General features: G+C 53.7%; 1 protein-coding gene across 15 annotated transcripts in view; it reads left to right on the top strand.

Annotated features, from left to right (window-relative positions):
• Positions 1-18,061, top strand: part of DENND1A (DENN domain containing 1A) — a 513,319-nt gene that overhangs the window by 492,055 nt on the left and 3,203 nt on the right. For 10 of the 15 annotated variants that reach the window (XM_047829482.1, XM_047829479.1, XM_047829474.1 and 7 more), the window contains one exon: positions 16,768-17,026. In XM_047829482.1, the coding sequence (XP_047685438.1) occupies positions 16,768-17,026 (259 nt within the window). Of the gene's footprint in view, positions 1-447; positions 2,058-2,077; positions 2,759-13,903; positions 14,033-14,327; positions 14,418-16,767; positions 17,027-18,061 lie in introns of those variants that run through there. The other 5 variants (XM_047829486.1, XM_047829487.1, XM_047829488.1 and 2 more) reach the window with 4 other exon arrangements.

The raw sequence follows: 18,061 nt of genomic DNA on the forward strand, positions 1-18,061 counted from the left end.
GGCCTTTGAAAGGCTTCCTGGAGCCCTGAGCGGGTGTTTCAACAAAGAGGTCAGTCGGGGAGCTAGGCTTGATCTTCCGCATCGGCGTTTGCTCGCAGTTCTCATGCCGGCGGGAGGCCCCGGAGGCCTCTAGCCAGGCATCTGGGCTGGGTTTTGAGTGGTGACACCCAAAGCGTACTCAAACAGGCTCAGAAGAAGGTTCCAGGCCTTTTCTTATGCCAAAGGTATAAGGTCAGCAGGAGAGAGCTAGGAACCTGGTCAAGGAGCTGACCCATTTAACAAGGGCCACCACCCTCCTAGGCCTGGGGTGCTCGAGGTCTCTAAAGCTTGGCTTTACACCCAGGACAGTCCTTATCCGTCACCCCACACCCGTCAGTACTTTTTCTCACCTGTGCCATAGCATTTATTTTACTAGGGCTTGGTTTTTCCACTTCCCCTCGGGCCCAGAGTTCTGCAGGCAGGCACTGGGTGTTCTGCCCGGAAGCCAGCAGAGGGCCTGACTCAGAATCGATGCAGGACAGATGCTGGATAGACAAGGGAGACGACAGGTGGGCAAGCAACGCCTGAGATTGAGCTGCCCGGATGATGTGAGGCTTAAAGTGGCACACGGCCCCAAGTCCCGAACTGTCTGGAGTGCTTCCCTTTGTCCCAAGGCCCACAGCCCTGGGGCTCTCCCCAAACAACTCAGCAGCTACACACCAGCTTCCTGCGATGCTTTGAAAAAGTCCACGAAAGCCTCTCAGTCTAGGGTTTGTTAGGGGAACCAAAACTGTTGCCCCGGGGACCCTGAAGTCCCTTGGCTGAGGCGAGGAACGCGCCTCCTGTCTGCTCTACCTTCAGAAAAGTTGTCAGGAAACAAGCTAAAGGAAATGGCAGGCCCTAGCCAGAAAAGGTGCCAAAAGGAAGAAGAAATTCTGAAATGGCCACTTGTGGCCTAACCCAGGTTGCAGCACACTTGAGCTCTTCCAGGATTTCTGGTTTATAGTATGGCATTGCTGGAGGCCACCGTGTTGTTACAGAACCAGCCGACCTAGGCCTACACAACCTTGCCCAGAAAGCAATGGGAGATGGCCTGTGTGTGTGTGTGTGTGTGTGTGTGTGTGTGTGTATGTGTGCACAAGCACACACATCTTGAGAGATGCTTGGTTATGCGAACTGTGGAAGAGAGGAGTCCTGAAGTTGGTTGTAGGTACAACTTGTCCTCTGCACAATAGGACGGTGGGAATCTTAATAGTTTTGGCCCTGACTGGCATGGATTATGACTGCCCCCGTGTGGAGAAAGTCCTCCATGGCTCCAGAGTTCCTCAGACCCTGAAGATTTCTCCTTAGGAAGAGATGAAATTAGTTTACTTTCCTTTAAAACCACGTCTTTAAAACCGGGCTAAACCTTTTAGACACCGTGCTGGGATAGAGAGTTGTGGGTCTGTAGATACTGAAATGCAAGCCTAGAGTCGCCGTGCATGCCCAAGAGCACCCAGAGCCAGCAACACTCCACGTTTTACTGAAAACCATTTCCTATTTTGTGGCCAGGGCACCAATTAGAGGTTAGAATTCCTGATTTCGTTCATTTCTGCCGCTGCTGTCCCAGCCCAGTGATAGGGGAAGCCTCTTCAGTCCATGCCCCAGAGCCAGCGTCTGGCCATCCCATCATCCTGGTCGTTAGCCCAACTGCGCCGGTATCACTTTTCATTTCTTTGTGCAATACGCCTTGTTTTAGGTTTCTGTTCCGGAAACATTTGGGTTGAAATGAACCAGTGGGAACACGGGCGCTAGTTCAATGGCAGGTTCTCTGTCCGCCACGGCAGCTCCAGCCCTGCAGGTGGTAGAGAAGTACATTTGGGGATGTTATTCCAAGAGTTTCTGTTCGTATTTTTTTAGTGGGGGGGAGGGGTGCTGTTCTCCCCTACTACCAGCGACATTTCTGGTGCAACCGGGGTATTTTCCTGCATCTCTTCCCATGCTGCCTACCCATCCCCCCCACCTCCCTACCCCCACCCCCCCACCCCCGTTGTGCTCCTCCACTTCCAAATGCCATGTCACAACAGCACTTGGATGTGTTTTTCTCAACTGTCATCAGCTCCAGCTGGCAAGACCAAGTTCTTGAAACACAGGAAGCATCCAGCGGAAAATATTTTAATAAAACAGACTCCTCATAAAATATTGTTCTGGGGGGGGAAAGAAAGCAGCTCCACCAATCTGTCAGCATTGTGTTGGGAGACACGAGAAGACAAGCCGGCAGGCAGGAGCCAGATCCTAATGGGCCTTTGTTGCCGGTGGTTCCGTGTGGGGCACGTGGACTCGGTGCCTGGCCCTTTAATCTGGCCTGGATTTTCTGGACTCACGGATCTTTGTCTCCGCTGGGAATATCAAAGTGCATCGGCAACTTAGAGGGTTCGGACGGCAGCAAGAGACAGGAGATCTTTGAAGTGGAGCGAGAGGTTCCGTCCTCCCGGCTTCTGCCCCAACTCTCACTTCCAAATAGACCATTAAATAATTAACTTTGTGGACGGCAAGATGGAGCTGATTAACAATAAGACAGTCTCCTTGGCCTCCCGCAGCAGCTCGGAGTCTGGAATTCATCAAGGCCCAGGAATATCGGCTGCCAGCTCTCTGGCTGGCCCACCCGTTGGACTCTAGTTCTTTCTTTCCAGATGATGTCCATCTGTCCATTCATGCATCCATTCATTCAGCAAATAGCTTCAAAACCCTACCAGGTGTGAGCTATTTGGGACCTTTTAAAGACAGCCTTTAAAGAGAATCCCCGTGCCGATTCTTTTTTGACTTGCGTTTCCCCAAAATGAAATTTTCTCCTATGTCAAATGCTCTTTCCGAATCAAAGGTGGGTGTCCCAGCCCCTGACAACCGTCTGATGACAACTGGAGGAACACTTCAGAAAGATTTCTGGGGAAAACATTCCCTCTGTTTTTCAGTTAACACCAGCTAATTAATATTCAGTGACTATTTCTTCTCCAGAAGTACTAGCTACTTCCATTATTATTCAGAACGGGCTGCCGGAATGCCCTGAGGATTCCCCAGGGTGAGAGCCAGGGCTGGGAGGGGTCAGGCAGTGCGGGCTGGGGGTCAGAGACCAGTTAGCGGCAAGCACAGCCCAGCGCCTGTTGTGTTCTAGGCCCTCTTCAGCGGGTATTTGTTTCTTCTTCCACCAAATGGGAACTAGGGCTCAGAAAATGCATCTGACCGGTGTTCCCGGGGTCATCTGGTCAGAAGGTGGCGGGGCCAGGACTCCACATGCTACTTGATTTCATTCTCTCCACTACACTCTGCCACCCACGGGGTCCCCTCGTCATTTTGGTGATTCTGTGTCCTAAGATGAGTTGCCCCACGCGCTACCCTTTCTGTCTGGCTCCTTGAAGTTGGGATCTAGAGCCGTTCAGTCGTCTTCCTGGCAAAGAAGCAGTGTCCCCCGGTGCCTGAGTGCTTCTGCCTACGACCTTTACTGAACCATCCCTTAAGCTTGAGAAAGGTAGGTGGTGGCTTTCCCCTCTCACAGAGAAACTGAGGCTCAGAGAGAGATCTTCTAGAACTGGCTGAAGGTCTCTGGGCTAGAAAATGGTGCGATCGACCGTCTGATAACACAGGCCTACCCCTTCTTCGATACCATCAAGCTTTTTGGTTACGAACCTAAGTATGACCATGAGTTACTGTGAGTAATGAGGACAGTGGGGGTTGCGGTGGGCACGAGGAGTTTCCCATCTCCCGCCTGTTAAAGGCTATTTCGGCCGCAGTGTGCATGGCTGTCAGGCCCCAACTTATTTTCCCTTTGGCCTGCCAGGGATCGGAGAATTTCTCATCCAACGTGACGCTTAGAAGGAGCCGGCGGCAAACTCTCAAAGGCAGCGCTGGGCTCAGTACCGCCCGCCCCTCAGGATGGCACGTGGTGTGCAGACAGAGGAGTGGCCTGCTGGTCCCCAGGTGCCTCTGGCGGGCCGGGCTGCTTGTCATCTGTTCCCCGTGGTGGGGGCCGGGCAGTGGCCCTCGCAGAGTTGCTGAGGGTACAGACAGAGTCACGTACAGCCTCCACCTCGCTTAATCTTCACAACAACCCAGAAGGGTAGGGCTGTCTTCTGAGCCTTAATGGCGAAGAGGCTTGCAGTCAGTATAGATCAGAGACGAGCCCTGTGCCGACCGGCTGCAGAGCCTGAACCCTTTTGACAGGACACCTTTGTCTCCCCTCCAGCGGGCGAGCCAGGCACCACCCCCACAGGAGTCCTGACTGGCTGCAGGCCGCTTATTTGAAGTTTCATTGTACTAAGTAGGAACGGTCAGGATTCAGGCACCGAGGGCCCACCAGCCATTGCCCTGCTCACCTCGCTGGCCAGATCTGTACAGCCTCTGGTCTTTTCAAGTGATTTTGTTTGTCTATAAAAATAACCCCATAACCTTACAATCCAGAAGTTGGGCAAAAGAGACAAGATCATTCTGAACCTCCCTGCCTACCAGCATTTCTGCAGGTTCCCCTCCGGTCTTTTTCCTATATATATCTTGTAGAGCTGCAGAGCCCTTGCAGTATTCCGTCCTGTGGACTTGCCCGTGTCCTTGTAACCCCTGCCGTGCGTGACTGTGCCAAGATCGCATTTTGCGTCCATGCGTGGGCCGCCTCACCACGCCCCCTCCTATTGGATCTGTACACTGCTCTAGATTGGATCTGTAGACCTGAAACGCCGGAAAAAAAATGCCCCTGTTCTTAAAGCTTTTCTCATCTGATATCGTCATAAGGAATGGAATGATTAACAGCTACCATTAATGCTGGCCAAGCACTTTATATACACCGTTCCATTTAATCCTCGCAAGAAATCTTGGGAGTGAGGGTAAGGTATCATTGGCTCTATATTATAGAAGAAGTAGCTGAGACCCTGAGAGGTTGTCACTGCCCTGTACCCTTACCCAGTCATAGAGGCAAATTTCTAAATTGCTAAATAACTTGCTGAAAGATCTGTACCACTTTGCACTCCCACCAAAACTCTGGACTGCCTGCGAATCTGAGTCTGGGGGGACCCAGAGGAGCATGTGGCTGCATTAGGAATCCTTTTTTTAAGTTTGTTTGTTTGTTTATTTACTTATTAATTAGAGAGTGCAAGTGAGTGAGGAAGGGGCAGAGAGAGAGAGAGAATGAATCCCAAGCAGGTCCACACTGTTAGCACAGAGCCCCACGCGGGGCTTGAACTTACGAACTACGAGATCATGACCCGAGCCGAAACCAAGAGTCGGAGGCTTAACCGACTGAGCCACCCAGGTGCCCCAGGAATCCTTCTGACCAAGGCGAAATTCCGCAGGCTGTGCTGGCTGGGCTCATAGTCTGTGCACCAAATGGCCAGCCCCTACTGCTTAGGAATTTGTAGAGTCTGATCATCCAAATTGCACTGCGTGACCCCAGCACCCAAAGCCCCAGAAGATTAAAATAAGATCAGAGGAAGCTGCCAGAAGCATTTAGTGAGAGCTCTACCCACAGACGAGGTCTCAGAACACTGCAGTTGTATCTCTTTGGGCCAGGTGCACACGTGCTCTGGCCAAAGACGATGTTCCACACCCTGCCATGTCCTCAAGACCAGGGCTCAGCACAGCCCTGGTGGTGCTGGCCACAGAGCACAGCGGGTTAGAGCCCCGTTCCCTCCTACCCAGGCCCAGAGCTGCCCCAGGGGTGTGGTTGGTGAACTGTTGCCAGGGCAGTGGCCTAGGACTCTGGTGCCAGGGACAGACCTGGGTCAGCATCTTGCCCACTAGCTGCCAGCCAGAGACCCTGGGCAAGACTTTTTGCCTTTTCTTTCTTTTTTTTTTTTTTTTTAGAGAGCATGAGCTGAGGGGCGGGGGGGGGGGGGGGAGAGAGAGAGAGAGAGAATGACAGAGAACCAACGAACCCCAAACAGGCTCCACGCTTAAGACCGGGGACCCTGGGATCATAACCTGAGCCGAAACCAAGAGTCAGACGCTCAGCCAACTGAGCCGCCCAGGCACCCCTGCCCTTTTTTTTTTTTTTTTTTTTTTTTTTTTTTAAACACAATGCCTGTTCACATCCCAAAGAACATGATTTGGGAAACCGCCCACAGGAGCCACACTGGCATGCTAGGTTGGCGGGGCACAGCGGTCTCCCCTCCTGCAGGGACTGCTGCTGTCAACAATCTGATGCCCACCCTGTTGTCCTCCCCCATCAGCTGCCCCTCCCTCCCATGCCCACAGCCCCCTGGCTGCCCCCCCCCCCCATACCACACTGACCTGCCCCTTGTATTCTCTTTACGTCACACACACACAGGGGTCTAGGAGCCCCTCCAGGGCAAGGGCCATGTGCCCTTTGGCTTTGACTCTTCAACTCCCAGACCGGAGCCTAGCTTAGGGCTCTGCTCGGGGACATTTACTAAATGAATGGACAAGGGAATCACTGAAGGCTTATAGCTCATAGCACCCTGGAGATGGGGAGGGGATGTCAGTTAACCACAAATGTGGAAAGAGTGCCTACTGTGTGCCAAATATGATTGGGTGTGACTGTGAAGCTACCAGCACCTGTCCCGCCCAGGCCATCTAAGAGCCAGAAACTGCCATCAGCCCCAGGAGCAAGTCTCCAAGATGCCAGCTGGGCTCTGGGCCCCAGGGGTAGGGACAGCTGTCTCGGTACTGACCCCCTGGCAGCCTGCCAGGACCCACTCCCTGAGCAGCCAAGAGTTCAAACCCTGGAGCAGAGGGTCCCAGACCCAATTAGCAATGTGAGAGAGGCCCCTGACCCCACTCAGGCCCCCCTCCCCCTCTCCAGCAGTAGGTTCTGGGCCCTGGAGACAAAGCCACACAGCAGAAGCCAGACGTGGAGCCTGAGCCCAGACCGGAAAAGAAGGAACTGCTGAGGAGTCCCCAGGGATGCGCAGCGGCCCAGGCAAACACAGGTCTCCCTTGTCCCCAGCCACTTCTGCCTACCACTCAGAGGGAAGGAGCCTCCCAGGAGCTGTCATGACAGGGAGAGTTAGTTCCAGCTGAGAACCAAAGCCTTTAGTGCACCCCCGGGAGAGAAGGTGCCCCACCCCCAAGACCTGCTGCTTTCAGCCTCCTTTGAAAGTTTCGCCACCTCTCCTGAGCCCCTCCCTCTTCCAGGAGCCCCGTCACCCTTTCTCAGGGCCTGTTTCAGGCCCAGCACTTCTACATGTCACCTTGGTTAACCTACTCTCCCCCCTCACCTGCCCCCAAAAGTCATCACGGCTCAGGTGTGTTCACCTGTTCAGCCAGTGAGGGAACCAAGGCTCTAACAGGTGGAATGGTGGCCTTAGATCCAGGATGTGCACCTAGGTCTGCAGGGTCCCATGGCCACGTCCACTGCTTTCTCACCAGACACCCTGTCCTCCACCACTGCTCCCAGGGCCCCCACAGGAGACTCAGGCTCAGGGCAGGCAGAGGCGGTCCTTGGGGTGAGGGCTACTTGTTGTCTACAGTCTACACGGTTTCTCTTCTGGGTAGGAAACGTGTAGATGGTGTCCCCACCGCCGTCTTCTCTCTACCAAAGAGCCTGAAGAATGGGAAGGTGAAGCCTGGGTCCTGTGTTCGGGCTTCTCTGCCTATGAGAAGGACTAGGAAGGAGGACTTCTCAGGGCGTCTCGGGGATGGGTATGGAACATGTGAAGTTGACGCTAGTGATTTTTCAAAAGAAGGGATGAATGAATGAACATAAACGTTGACAGACAGATGGAATGATGAAGAATGGAAAGATAAAGGGTACAGCCAACCCTCTCAAGAGAGAAAGAGATGAGGCCAAGCCAGTAAGGCCCCCTCCCCAGTCCTCACATCACCCCCTAATCTGGCACGTCACCTCAGTCCTCCTGTGGGTTCAAGGCCCTCCTCCACCACCTGGTCCCTACCAACCCTGCCAGTCTTTTCTTGAAACTCCCACCCTGACCTCAAGCCCCTTGTGCCCACTCCTCCCAGAGACCCCTCCAGGCCATCCTGCAGCCTCCTCCATACTCAGCATTGGAAGCCCAGCTCCCACATCACCTCCCGAATGGAGCCTCAACCAAGAGCCCCTGAACCAGGGGTACCCCCCCCCCCCACTGCCCTCTGGCAGGGCACGTTCCCAGTGGGGTGAGAAAAAGTTGATCTCACACCCACCCATCCCCACCAGACCAGTTGACCTGACAGGAAGAACACCCTCTGCTGGTGATCTTGACTCATGACAGCAGTGATTCAGTCTTCCTGTTTTAGAGTAGATCATCACGTACAACTGAGTGCAAAGATCCAGTGTCCAGCAGGTTCTGTATCTGTCTCCAGTTTTTCCTCCCTGAGAATGGTCCTAGCTCTTAACCCAGGTCACACAGAGAATAGCTCCAGTGCAGTTCTGGAGCTTCCCTTGGGGGCTGTGCACCAACTTATTTCCCCCAAAGACCCTCTGACTTGTTTCAGGGCTCTGTTCTATTGTTTTCATCTATGCGTATGCCCGGGTGTGGTCTGGAGTCTTGGTCCTGTGTTATGGTGATGGAGAGATGGCGTGGGAATTCTGGAAGGCAGCTACGCTCACCCCTATACCACCAACACATGGCGTGGGAATTGTGATGTGCTACCACAGGCCCAACTGACCCGAACCCTCTAGGTTAGGGGACCTAACCCTGACCTAACCAGTTAGGGGACCACTAACCCTGACCAGGAAAGTCTTTGAAAGCAGGAGCCACCTTATATTCGTCCTTGAACACCTAGGGAAGACCCTACACCAGATGAAAATGCCCAGACTCTGTCTGTTAGCAGGTGAATGTGGCGTATGGATAGTAATTGAGTATGTACTATCCCTGGGCATGAGGCCAAGCCCTTTACGAATAATTTCATTCAACTTTGTGACAACACCACTCAGGAGGGCTGTAGAACCCCCATTTTGCAGATAAGATATTGAGGTGCAGGGAGGTAAAATGACTTTCCCAAGGTCATCTGGCTGGGAAGTGGGGGGTGATGGGAAGCTGCACAGAATGGCACATCTACTGGGCAGGCAGGACCTGGGGCCTGTCCCCGCTCATCGGCCCAACAGGAGCCTTGTAATCAAAGGATGCCAGGGCGGCCATTTACAAAGTGAAGATCCTTTGTGCTGGAGTGAAATGATCCCTTAAAAAATGATCACCGGCTCCCCTCGTTACCTCTGGAGACCAAGTCCTTGCTGATTTTTCCCTTCCTTATCTCAAGTACATTTAAATGTCAATTAAATTTGAAATATCTACATTTGTCAGCATTTCATTTTGGGCCAGCGTGACGTGCTGCTGATTTGTCCACGCGATGTGACACATGAAAAAAACTCTCGAGATGCAGATCTTCCTCATTAAAAAATAAGCCCATGCGATCCCGGCACGGCGGAGAGCCACAGAGCACGTCCCCGCTTCCTGACGCCGTGTCTCTGACATGGTATTTAAAAAGGAACAGCCGCGCCTGTCACCACTGTCACACGCGTGCGCTAACCGGCGACACGTTAAACCAAACATTAGAAAGGGTTCGGGAAGTCATCTGCATGGGAACTCCGAGATGAGGTGGGCAGAGGCGGGAGCAGCCGTGGGAGATGATGGGGTCTGAATGGTGATGGACAGCGGGCCTTTCTTTCTCGCCAAGACTCTGGCAGCCCCTCGCTGGGTAGCCAAGTTCACCACGACCTGCCTTTTCACAGACAGCTCTTTGTGTGTAATCAAATCCAGGCGAGTGGTGGGTGGCAGACTGCAGGCTACTAGCTGAATTGGGTTAATGAGGGAAGAGGTATGCTTTTTTTTCCCCCCGTATTCTGCCTTAAGCTAATAAAAAATTTAAACCTGGACATTTTCAACGATTCATCCTTTATCTCTGACAAATATCTGACTCTGTGTTTCAGAGGAGGACATGAGCAGCTGAATTTAAATCAGTTTATTTTGAAATCTCACCTTTTATTAAAAGTGGAAGGGGGCACACCCTGCCCCTTATCGCGTTGTTTCAGATACACAGAACTGAAGAGGCGGGATCACAAAGTGGTTTGGAGTCAAACAGATCCAGACTCCTGGCTCCACCTATGGCTGCTGTGTGACGCTGGGCAAGTGACTGGCCCTCTCTGAGCCTTGGCGTTCTCTGCCAAGTGAGCACGTGATAAAGGAATTAAGGAAACTGTACGGTCAGCGTTTAGCTTGCATTATCATCATCCATGTGGCCCGAAGCCTGAAAACACTCTGATCTGACCAAACCACCTGGCAAGGGTTTTCATCACTCTCGAGAGACAGACGGCATGTTCCGGAGACACCCTGGGCCTCTTGTGGAAGCCACTGTCCAGCCCGGCTGGCCTGGCCAGGCCAGGAGAGCTGACTGGAGAGGGAAAGTGGTTCCCTCCTGCCCCTCTCACCCCGCAGGCCTGCTACGTGACCACACCAACGTGGGGAGGCCCTGGACTCTGACGGGTGTGAACTACGGCAGCCGGGTTGAGTGAAGCCAAGGTCCAGTCCAGCACAAAGGCTGCTTGCTCTTCTGTGAATCCAGACCTTCCTGGCATTCGGCTCACGTGCCAAGCTGTGATTGCTGCTTTCTGGTCGAAGCCAGAGGAGGAGACCATACTTGGATGGGTGTTGGAAGGGCACTCAGGATGGATTTGAGGGACACCAAAGAGCTTCATTCGGGTTGACCTAAGCAGAGGTGTGTGTCCCCTCGTGCGCCTCTACCAGCAGCCCGGCTGACGGGACAGTGAGGGCCCTGGCCTAGAATCTCTGCTTGTCACTCCCTGGCCAGGTCACGTGGTTGCCTCTCTCTCCTTCACAGCGATGCCCAGTGCTCACCTAGCACTCGGGAAGTGCCTCTACCTGGAAGTGTGGGTGGGTGGGTGGGTGGATGGATGGATGGTTGGTTGGATGGACAGACGGACAGACGGACGGACTAATGACAGTCCCATCCTCTGTAAAATCAGCACAGTGATACACCTCCCTGCTAGGCTGTTGGGAGGGGTGGAAATAATCCATGTAAAGCCCCTGGCACAGTGGATATTATTTTACACATTTTTCCAAGACTCCTGCCTGCTCCTATGTACCCAACACCCTCACCCCCAAATGTGCTCCCACTCTGCAGCCTCAACGTCTCAGAGGATAGATGGGGAACCTCAGGGGACACTTTTATACCGTAGCCCCAAGCTGATGAAAGGGACAGGTGCTGTGCTGGGGCTCCAGAAAGGTGGGTGAGATGGATGGGGGCTGCCTCATCTCCCCAGCACACTGGCTTCCAGACATTTGACTGCAAACCTCCATCGCACTAATGTTGTGCCCCATGTGGGGATAAAGAGAAGAAGGAGCCAGGCCCCTGCCCTTGAGGAACTCGACTTAGAAAGAGAATTGCAAGAGGTTAAATGGTATGGATGAAGTGCTAAAACATTCAGCCCAAGGGGAAGCTAGCTTCATCTAAGGGGAAAGCTCCAGCTGGGGATTCCAGGGAGACTTTCTAGAGGGCCCATTGAGCCAAGTCTTCAAGACCTCAGTCGGTGCAGCAGGCAGAGCAGGAAAAGATGTCAGGGAGGTCTGCGGGGCATGTAGGGGGGCGACAGGAGGAGGCTGCAGGGGTGGACAGGCTCAGGCGGACAGCATGGTGTCTATCCTGCCTGCAGCTGGCGCTGGGCACTGCCTCCCTGCAGCCCTCACCCCTCCCCACCCAGCACATTCCAGAGCTCCCCAGAGTGGAGCAGGAGGCCACCCTCCTCTCCACCCTCCACCCCTCCTCACCTGCTCAGGAGAGCCGTCCGGTGCTGGATTTAAACAGTTGAGTAAATCATCCTGTGAATACCTGGATGTTATTATTCTTAACACTTACTGGGTCTACTCACCACACAACCAGCTGCCTCAGAATTGCTCTGCAGTGTCGTAGATTTGCAGGTGTCCAGCGGGAGAGTGACAAGGTTGAGTTGGTGAATCAGAGCAGGATTCCAGTGGCTGTGTGGGGTGGCCCGTCTGCGCCTTGTTTTGTGTCCCAGTGGGTGTGACAGGAGCTGGGTGGCCTCGTTTCTGTGAATCACATCTTCTTGCCCTCTGTCCTGAGTCCGGAGAGCACCCCACCTAGGCTGATGCTATCTCTGGTCTGGGAAGGACAAGTCCCTGACACCCAGGCAGGCAGCCTGGGCAAGGGGAAGAGCCCAGCTACCCGCCACCTTCCTGCGTGTGGCCCTGGGCAAGTGGCTTCCCCTCTGGGAGCCTCGGTCTCCACCTCAGTGTGAGGACAAACCGCTTAGCCTGCCTAACTTCCAAGGATGACGCAAGGAGTGAGGGGGTTTGGGTATGCGAGTGCCGGGGAGCTCTGCAGCTCTGGGAGCCAGCCCCGGGTTCTCCTTTTAAAAGAATAGCATATTCTTGGTGACAACTGCCTTAGCACTGGCGATGGCAAATCACAGCCCAGCCTGCTCTCCTGGTCCACCAGGAATAGCTGCTGTCCGTCACGGACCCTCCGGTGTGGTTCCCATTCACTCTTATGGACACGGTGCCCTTTTATGAAAGGAAAGCTGGAAAGAAGCGCATCAGAAAGCAGAGAAAGGAGGGGTGCCTAGGTGGCTCAGTCCGTTAAGCCTCCGACTTCGGCTCAGGTCATGATCTCGTGGTTTACGGGTTCGAGCCTCGCGTCGGGCTCTGTGCTGACAGCTCAGAGCCTGGAGCCTGCTTCAGATTCTGTGTCTGCCTCTCTCTCTCTGCCCCTCCCCTGCTCATGCTGTCTCTGTCTCAAAAATAAATAAACATCAAAAAAATTAAAAAAAAAAAAAAAGAGAGAGAGAAAGGAGCCAGCTCTGGCTGGGGGTGTTGGAGAGGAGACTGCCCCCCACCCAGGCACCCCTATGCTTCCTGCTCCATCGTCCCCCGAACTTCACCTCTGCCCCCCTCACTGGTATCTGAGCATGCCCAGCCCGGTGTGTAGGCCCGAGCAGCAGCTGTGGGGCCCAGATGTGACCCCGGGTCTGTCCGGCCCAGCTCCCCCTCTCCCAGGCCCGCACCTCTCCCGGGCCCTGGTCAGTGTATAATTCATGGCAGCCACGCGGACTTTCTCGGGGCTGCAGAGTGTTTGTGTTTATAGAGGTAGAGCTCACAGGTGGCTGACAAGGGAGATGTATTTTTTATAACAATGAATATTTAATTTCCACATCACAGATGAAAAAGACTCTCTGAAGAGGCATGTGAGGGAGACTCCAGAGAGCAGCCGCTAATCAGAAAAGGGCCTTCTAGCCAGTGCCCCTCCACGTGGCTCACTTTCTTCTTTAACTTTCTATTTTTATTTTTCCCTGATTATTGAAGTAGGTATGCACACTGAAGAAAGTGTAGAAGACACAGAAAAATAAAAAGAGGCAGTGTGTGTGTGTGGGGGGGGGATTTGCCCCTAATCCCGCTAGATTTTGTGGACATTTAGGTACATCCCTTTCCAGTCTTTTTTCTGTGCGGTTTCCCGTAAGTAGCTGCGAGAGAACGCGGTGCAATTACAATTCTGCATCCTGGCTTTTAGATTCTTCTTTCTTAGACACACTATAGTTGATGGGTGGGTAATATTCAGCCAAATGTACCATAATTCACTCCAGCAGACTCCTGTTGCTGGAAGTTTAAGATGTCCCGTGTTTTGATATCCTCAGCATGGCAGCAGTGAATGTCTTTGTGTCTCCTTCTTTGCTACATTTAGGGTTTTCTAGACAGACGTGGGGTTGCGAGGTCATAGGTGGCTGGATCCGTGTTTAAGGCTCTCGACACCTATGGCAAACTCACGGTTTCTTTTCTGTTCGGGACCAGCTTCCTCACCTTGGGGGACCGGTCAGGCCTCCAGCGCCCTCTGGCCTTCTCCAGGGAGCCTCTACCCCAGGTTGGCAGGGGGAGGTGGGGGCCAGGAGCCGAACGCAGATGCCCCCCTCCCACCGGCCACATGGAGTTCTGAGGGTGCCTCCTAACTGCCTCTTCTCTCTTGTCTTCCTCTGCCCCAGCCTGGTAAAGCCCTTGCGACACTATGCGGTCTTCCTCTCCGAAGACTCCTCTGACGATGAATGCCAGCGGGAAGAGGGCCCGAGCTCTGGCTTCACCGAAAGCTTTTTCTTCTCCGCTCCCTTTGAATGGTCTCTCCTTCCTTCTTCCATTTCCCTGAGCTCTGCTTGGTGACTCTCCTGGGCCGCGTGGGGGGAGGGGGCCGGTGCTGCTTGCCCTTGTGTGCGGGGAGGGCTGTCTGGAGCCACTGCCTTCCGGTGCCCCTGTGCCACCGCGCGGGGTGAGTGTCCCCCGTGTGTGCCTCTGCCCAGGGTGTTCATTCTGCCAGCCCCGTGGGCTCTGTGGTGAGGAGTGAGGTGATGGGGGGGGGGGGTGGCAGGGCCGACAGGTGTGAGACGGGAGCATGAGTCTCTGTCCCTTACCCAGGAGACTGCACTTGACCGTTAATGGAAGTGGTTGTGGATGCCTGGGTCCTCCTCCAGCTCAGCACATCTCGGAAAACTACAGAGACGGAGGGTCAGATTTTAACCTTAAAAGAAAAAACACGTATTGATATGGAGCGTATATGTTATTGCTGACAGATCCAAATGTTGTATCGATCTGCCTGACTGTAAGATAATTTATATCATCGCCGTTTATCAAGCCTGTGCCTCATGCTAATTATAAATTGCAACTTAGAAAGAAAAAAGAAGGTTCGCCCCCAGTCCAGCCACCGCCCAATGTTAAGCCCTGGTAGTTCCCCCTTCTTTACCAGTTCTTGCCCTCCTACCCACAAGTTTTTCCCAGCTGGGCTCAAGCAGAGGGACAGCTTTTGTCTGCGTTTGTTAGCGAAGTTGTAATGTTTTTAATGGGAGCCTTTTAGAGAAGGGAGCTGCCCTTTGCTGAACACCCACGGGGCCACAACCAGCCTCTAGGGAGTGAGCTATGAAAACCATCTTAGGGAAGAGGGGAGTCTTCCCCTCCACCCCGTCCCAGCCCCTTCCCCTGAGCCAGGCCTGTGAGCCGCTCAGGGCACCTGATAAACCCACCACTTCTGCTCCTACCATCGCCCCCTGGGGTAGCAGGGTTCTGCCACCAGCTCACCTGTGACCGCAGGCAAGTCAGTCCCCTCCCGTTGTCCTCACTTAGAAAGTGGTGGCCTAAGTCAGTGTGCCCGAGTTTCACAGGCCACCTTTTCTGTACCTTGAATCTTTTTCTTTAAAATGTTTCTGTCAAAACTTCAAAAAATTAACCTTCTCCTCAGCAATAATATCTCTAATACCATAGGCCTAATGTGTCGATTATTATCTCTACTGTTAGTTAAAATAAAGGTAGAACCATTGGAATAAGACCTGTTCATCCACATAATCAACTCAAAATCACCTTGCAGATAAAAACGCCCTGCCTCAGTGATGTCCAAGGACCCCCCACCACAGAGTGCGGGGGTCTCGTTCTTTTTAAATTAATTGATGCCTTAATTATTTAAATAGTGAATAGCGCTCACTCCTTTGGCCATGACCTAAGAAAAGTAGAGGTTCTTGTGTGTGGTGTGTGTTATTAAACAGGAACTGGCTCATAAGTTAACTATACTGGAGTAAAAATAAATAAAAATAAGTCACACAGGAAAGGCAAGGAACTGGCCCATCGCAAGTCCAAATAAAATGGTTTCTTTTTAAAGAATACTATTTCCTTCCTTAAGTGTAAGGAGCACATTGACTTTTCTTTACCCCTTGGTTGTGTTCAAGCTTGGTTAAAAGGTCTTTAATTCCTTGGTCAGATAGCTCAGAGTCAGTGGAAACTTTTGAAGTCTCTCCAACTCGGCATCCATTGCTACCTTTTGTTCTGTGGCCTAGGGTGAGTTACTTAGCCTCTCTGAACTTCAGCAAGATACTAAAGGCTGATGGAGTCCTGACTGCTGAGCCCTCTCTCTGCTGTCGGTTCCCTACCCTGGTTCCTGCAAGTGTGACTTTGGGACCAGCAGGTGGCGCCCTTCCCCTACTCTACCAGAGCCATGAGCAGTTTCTGCTGAGACACAGGGGACAGAGCCAGCCCTAGCCTCTGTCCTGGTCTTCACTAGAGTCAAGTCAGGGTTTATCCAGGCACCGTTCTCCATGTACCCAGTGGTGCCCTGGGGGCTGAGGCTTGTGAAAAAGGAAAGTTAGAGAAACCTTTCGTCACCTATGCCTGAGTCAGACGTACAGAAGGCTGTTAACAGCCTCTGTGCCTGCCATTTGCCAGGCACCGTGGTAGGTAGTTCACATAACCACCACCACCACCAGCAAGGGAGATACACTCTGGAATGGGGAAGAGGCTGAGGTTCAGAGAGGTTAAGAGACTTGCCCAAGGTCCCACAGCAAGTGATGGCAAGACCAGAGCTAGAACAGAGGTCAGCACAGGCTGAGGCCCAGACAGTTATTCCTGAGGGTCCTGAGGCGTGCTGGGTAGTTCCCCGGGGGGAGAATGTCTCCCAGCTCAGTTCCTCATGAGCCACGGGGAGGTGGGAGGGCAGAGACTGGACTCAGGAATGGGCAGGCTGCCTGTTCCCTTTCTAATCACGTCCCGTTCCTCATGCCTTGTCTGGATGGCTTGCAAGCCCCCTCCCCAGTCATATGGTGGGTCCTGTGGTTTTCAGAGGAACTAAGTGGATCCCCTTAGTGCAAATTAGAGCCAAAGCAATTTGTCCAGGGTCCCACAATAAACAACAGAACCCAAATTCAGCCCCAGGTCTGTCAGATTGCCAGTGCCCAGACTCCGGCACTCAAGGGGACCCCAGGACACTCACCTGTCCCCAAGCCTCCCGGGTGTACTCTTCCTGGGGGTGGGGGCTGCTGGCTCCTCCCGTGGAGGCTCTGGGCGGGAGGATCCAGCCTGCTCTGCCTCCTCCCAGGCCTCAGCCATATCGGACACTCAAGGAGTCAGACAGCGCAGAAGGTGACGAGGCAGAGAGCCCAGAGCAGCGAGTGCGGGAGCCCACAGGCCCTGCCCCAGCTCCACCTGACCGAGCTGCCAGCATCGACCTCCTGGAAGACGTCTTCAACAACCTGGACATGGATGTCCCACTGCAGCCACTGGGCCAGGCCAAGAGCTTGGAGGACCTTCGGACCCCCAAAGACCTGAGGGAGCAGCCAGGAACCTTTGACTATCAGGTATGATACCAGGGTGGGGTGGGTACCTGTCAGGGCCGGTGCCTTCCACACACGAGGCAGATACCCCCGTGTGACAGCGAAGGAGACCAAGGGAGAAACAGTGACTTTTCCAGGGTCCTCGGCCGAAGCTCAGGGTCAGTCTGACTGCAAACCCTGCCGGGTGGGCCAACAGCCCGGCCAACAGCCAGCCAGTGAGCCACCCTCACAGCGATCACCGTAGAAGTTGCTACGCCTGGTGGAAATCCACCCCTCACTTCCATTTGCGCATCAGACAGGGGTGTGCTGGTGCTCCACTCTCCCAGGACCCCAGCCCCACCGCCAGGCGGGGCTTTGACCCCTGATCCAAGTGAGCGTGCTCCTGTGCCCATTGAGTCTCCTTGGAGAACCTTTGGATCAGAATTCCTGGATTCCGGATTATTTGCATGGGACCGCTGATCCGCCATCGCGACTTCCGATCTGTCTCATCCCCTCTCTGCGCCTGTCTCCCCACTTGCAAGTGGAGGCTGCTGAGTCTCTGGGTCTGTGGAACTGACAAGAGCTCCCGTGGGTCCAGTGATTCGAGCGCACCCTCCTGCAGGGAGTCCCCTGTTCCCCTGCCGCTGAGGACCAAGTCCGGGCCAAGAGAGGGGAAGTGGCGCCCAGGTAGTGTCACTTGCGAGTGGCAGAGCCGGGACATGAGCCCAGTCCTGTTTTCCTGCCAGCCAGGGAAGAAACCTTTGCTCAGACCCCGTGCCTCACTCACCTTCAAGCTCACAGGTGATTAAAAGTGCCCACATGCTTTGAAAAGTAAAAAAGGCCCAGCCAGTAGACGGTCAATAAATGGAGTCATTTTCCTAAAACTGCTTGGCGACACTGACGTAAGAGGACAAGGGCTTTCTCCGGAATCCCTTTGTGCGGTGAGAAAAAAGCCTGACTTGGAGTCGGAAAAGAGGAAAACAGAGAAGCCTGGGCTTGGCGTCCGGACGGACCCGGGCTCTCTGCTGGTGCCCTGGGCCCGGCTGCTCTGAGTCCCAGGGACCCGATCAGCCACACGCC

This window comes from Prionailurus viverrinus, chromosome D4 (genome assembly GCF_022837055.1).
Source record: "Prionailurus viverrinus isolate Anna chromosome D4, UM_Priviv_1.0, whole genome shotgun sequence".
Taxonomy (NCBI): Eukaryota; Metazoa; Chordata; class Mammalia; order Carnivora; family Felidae; genus Prionailurus; species Prionailurus viverrinus.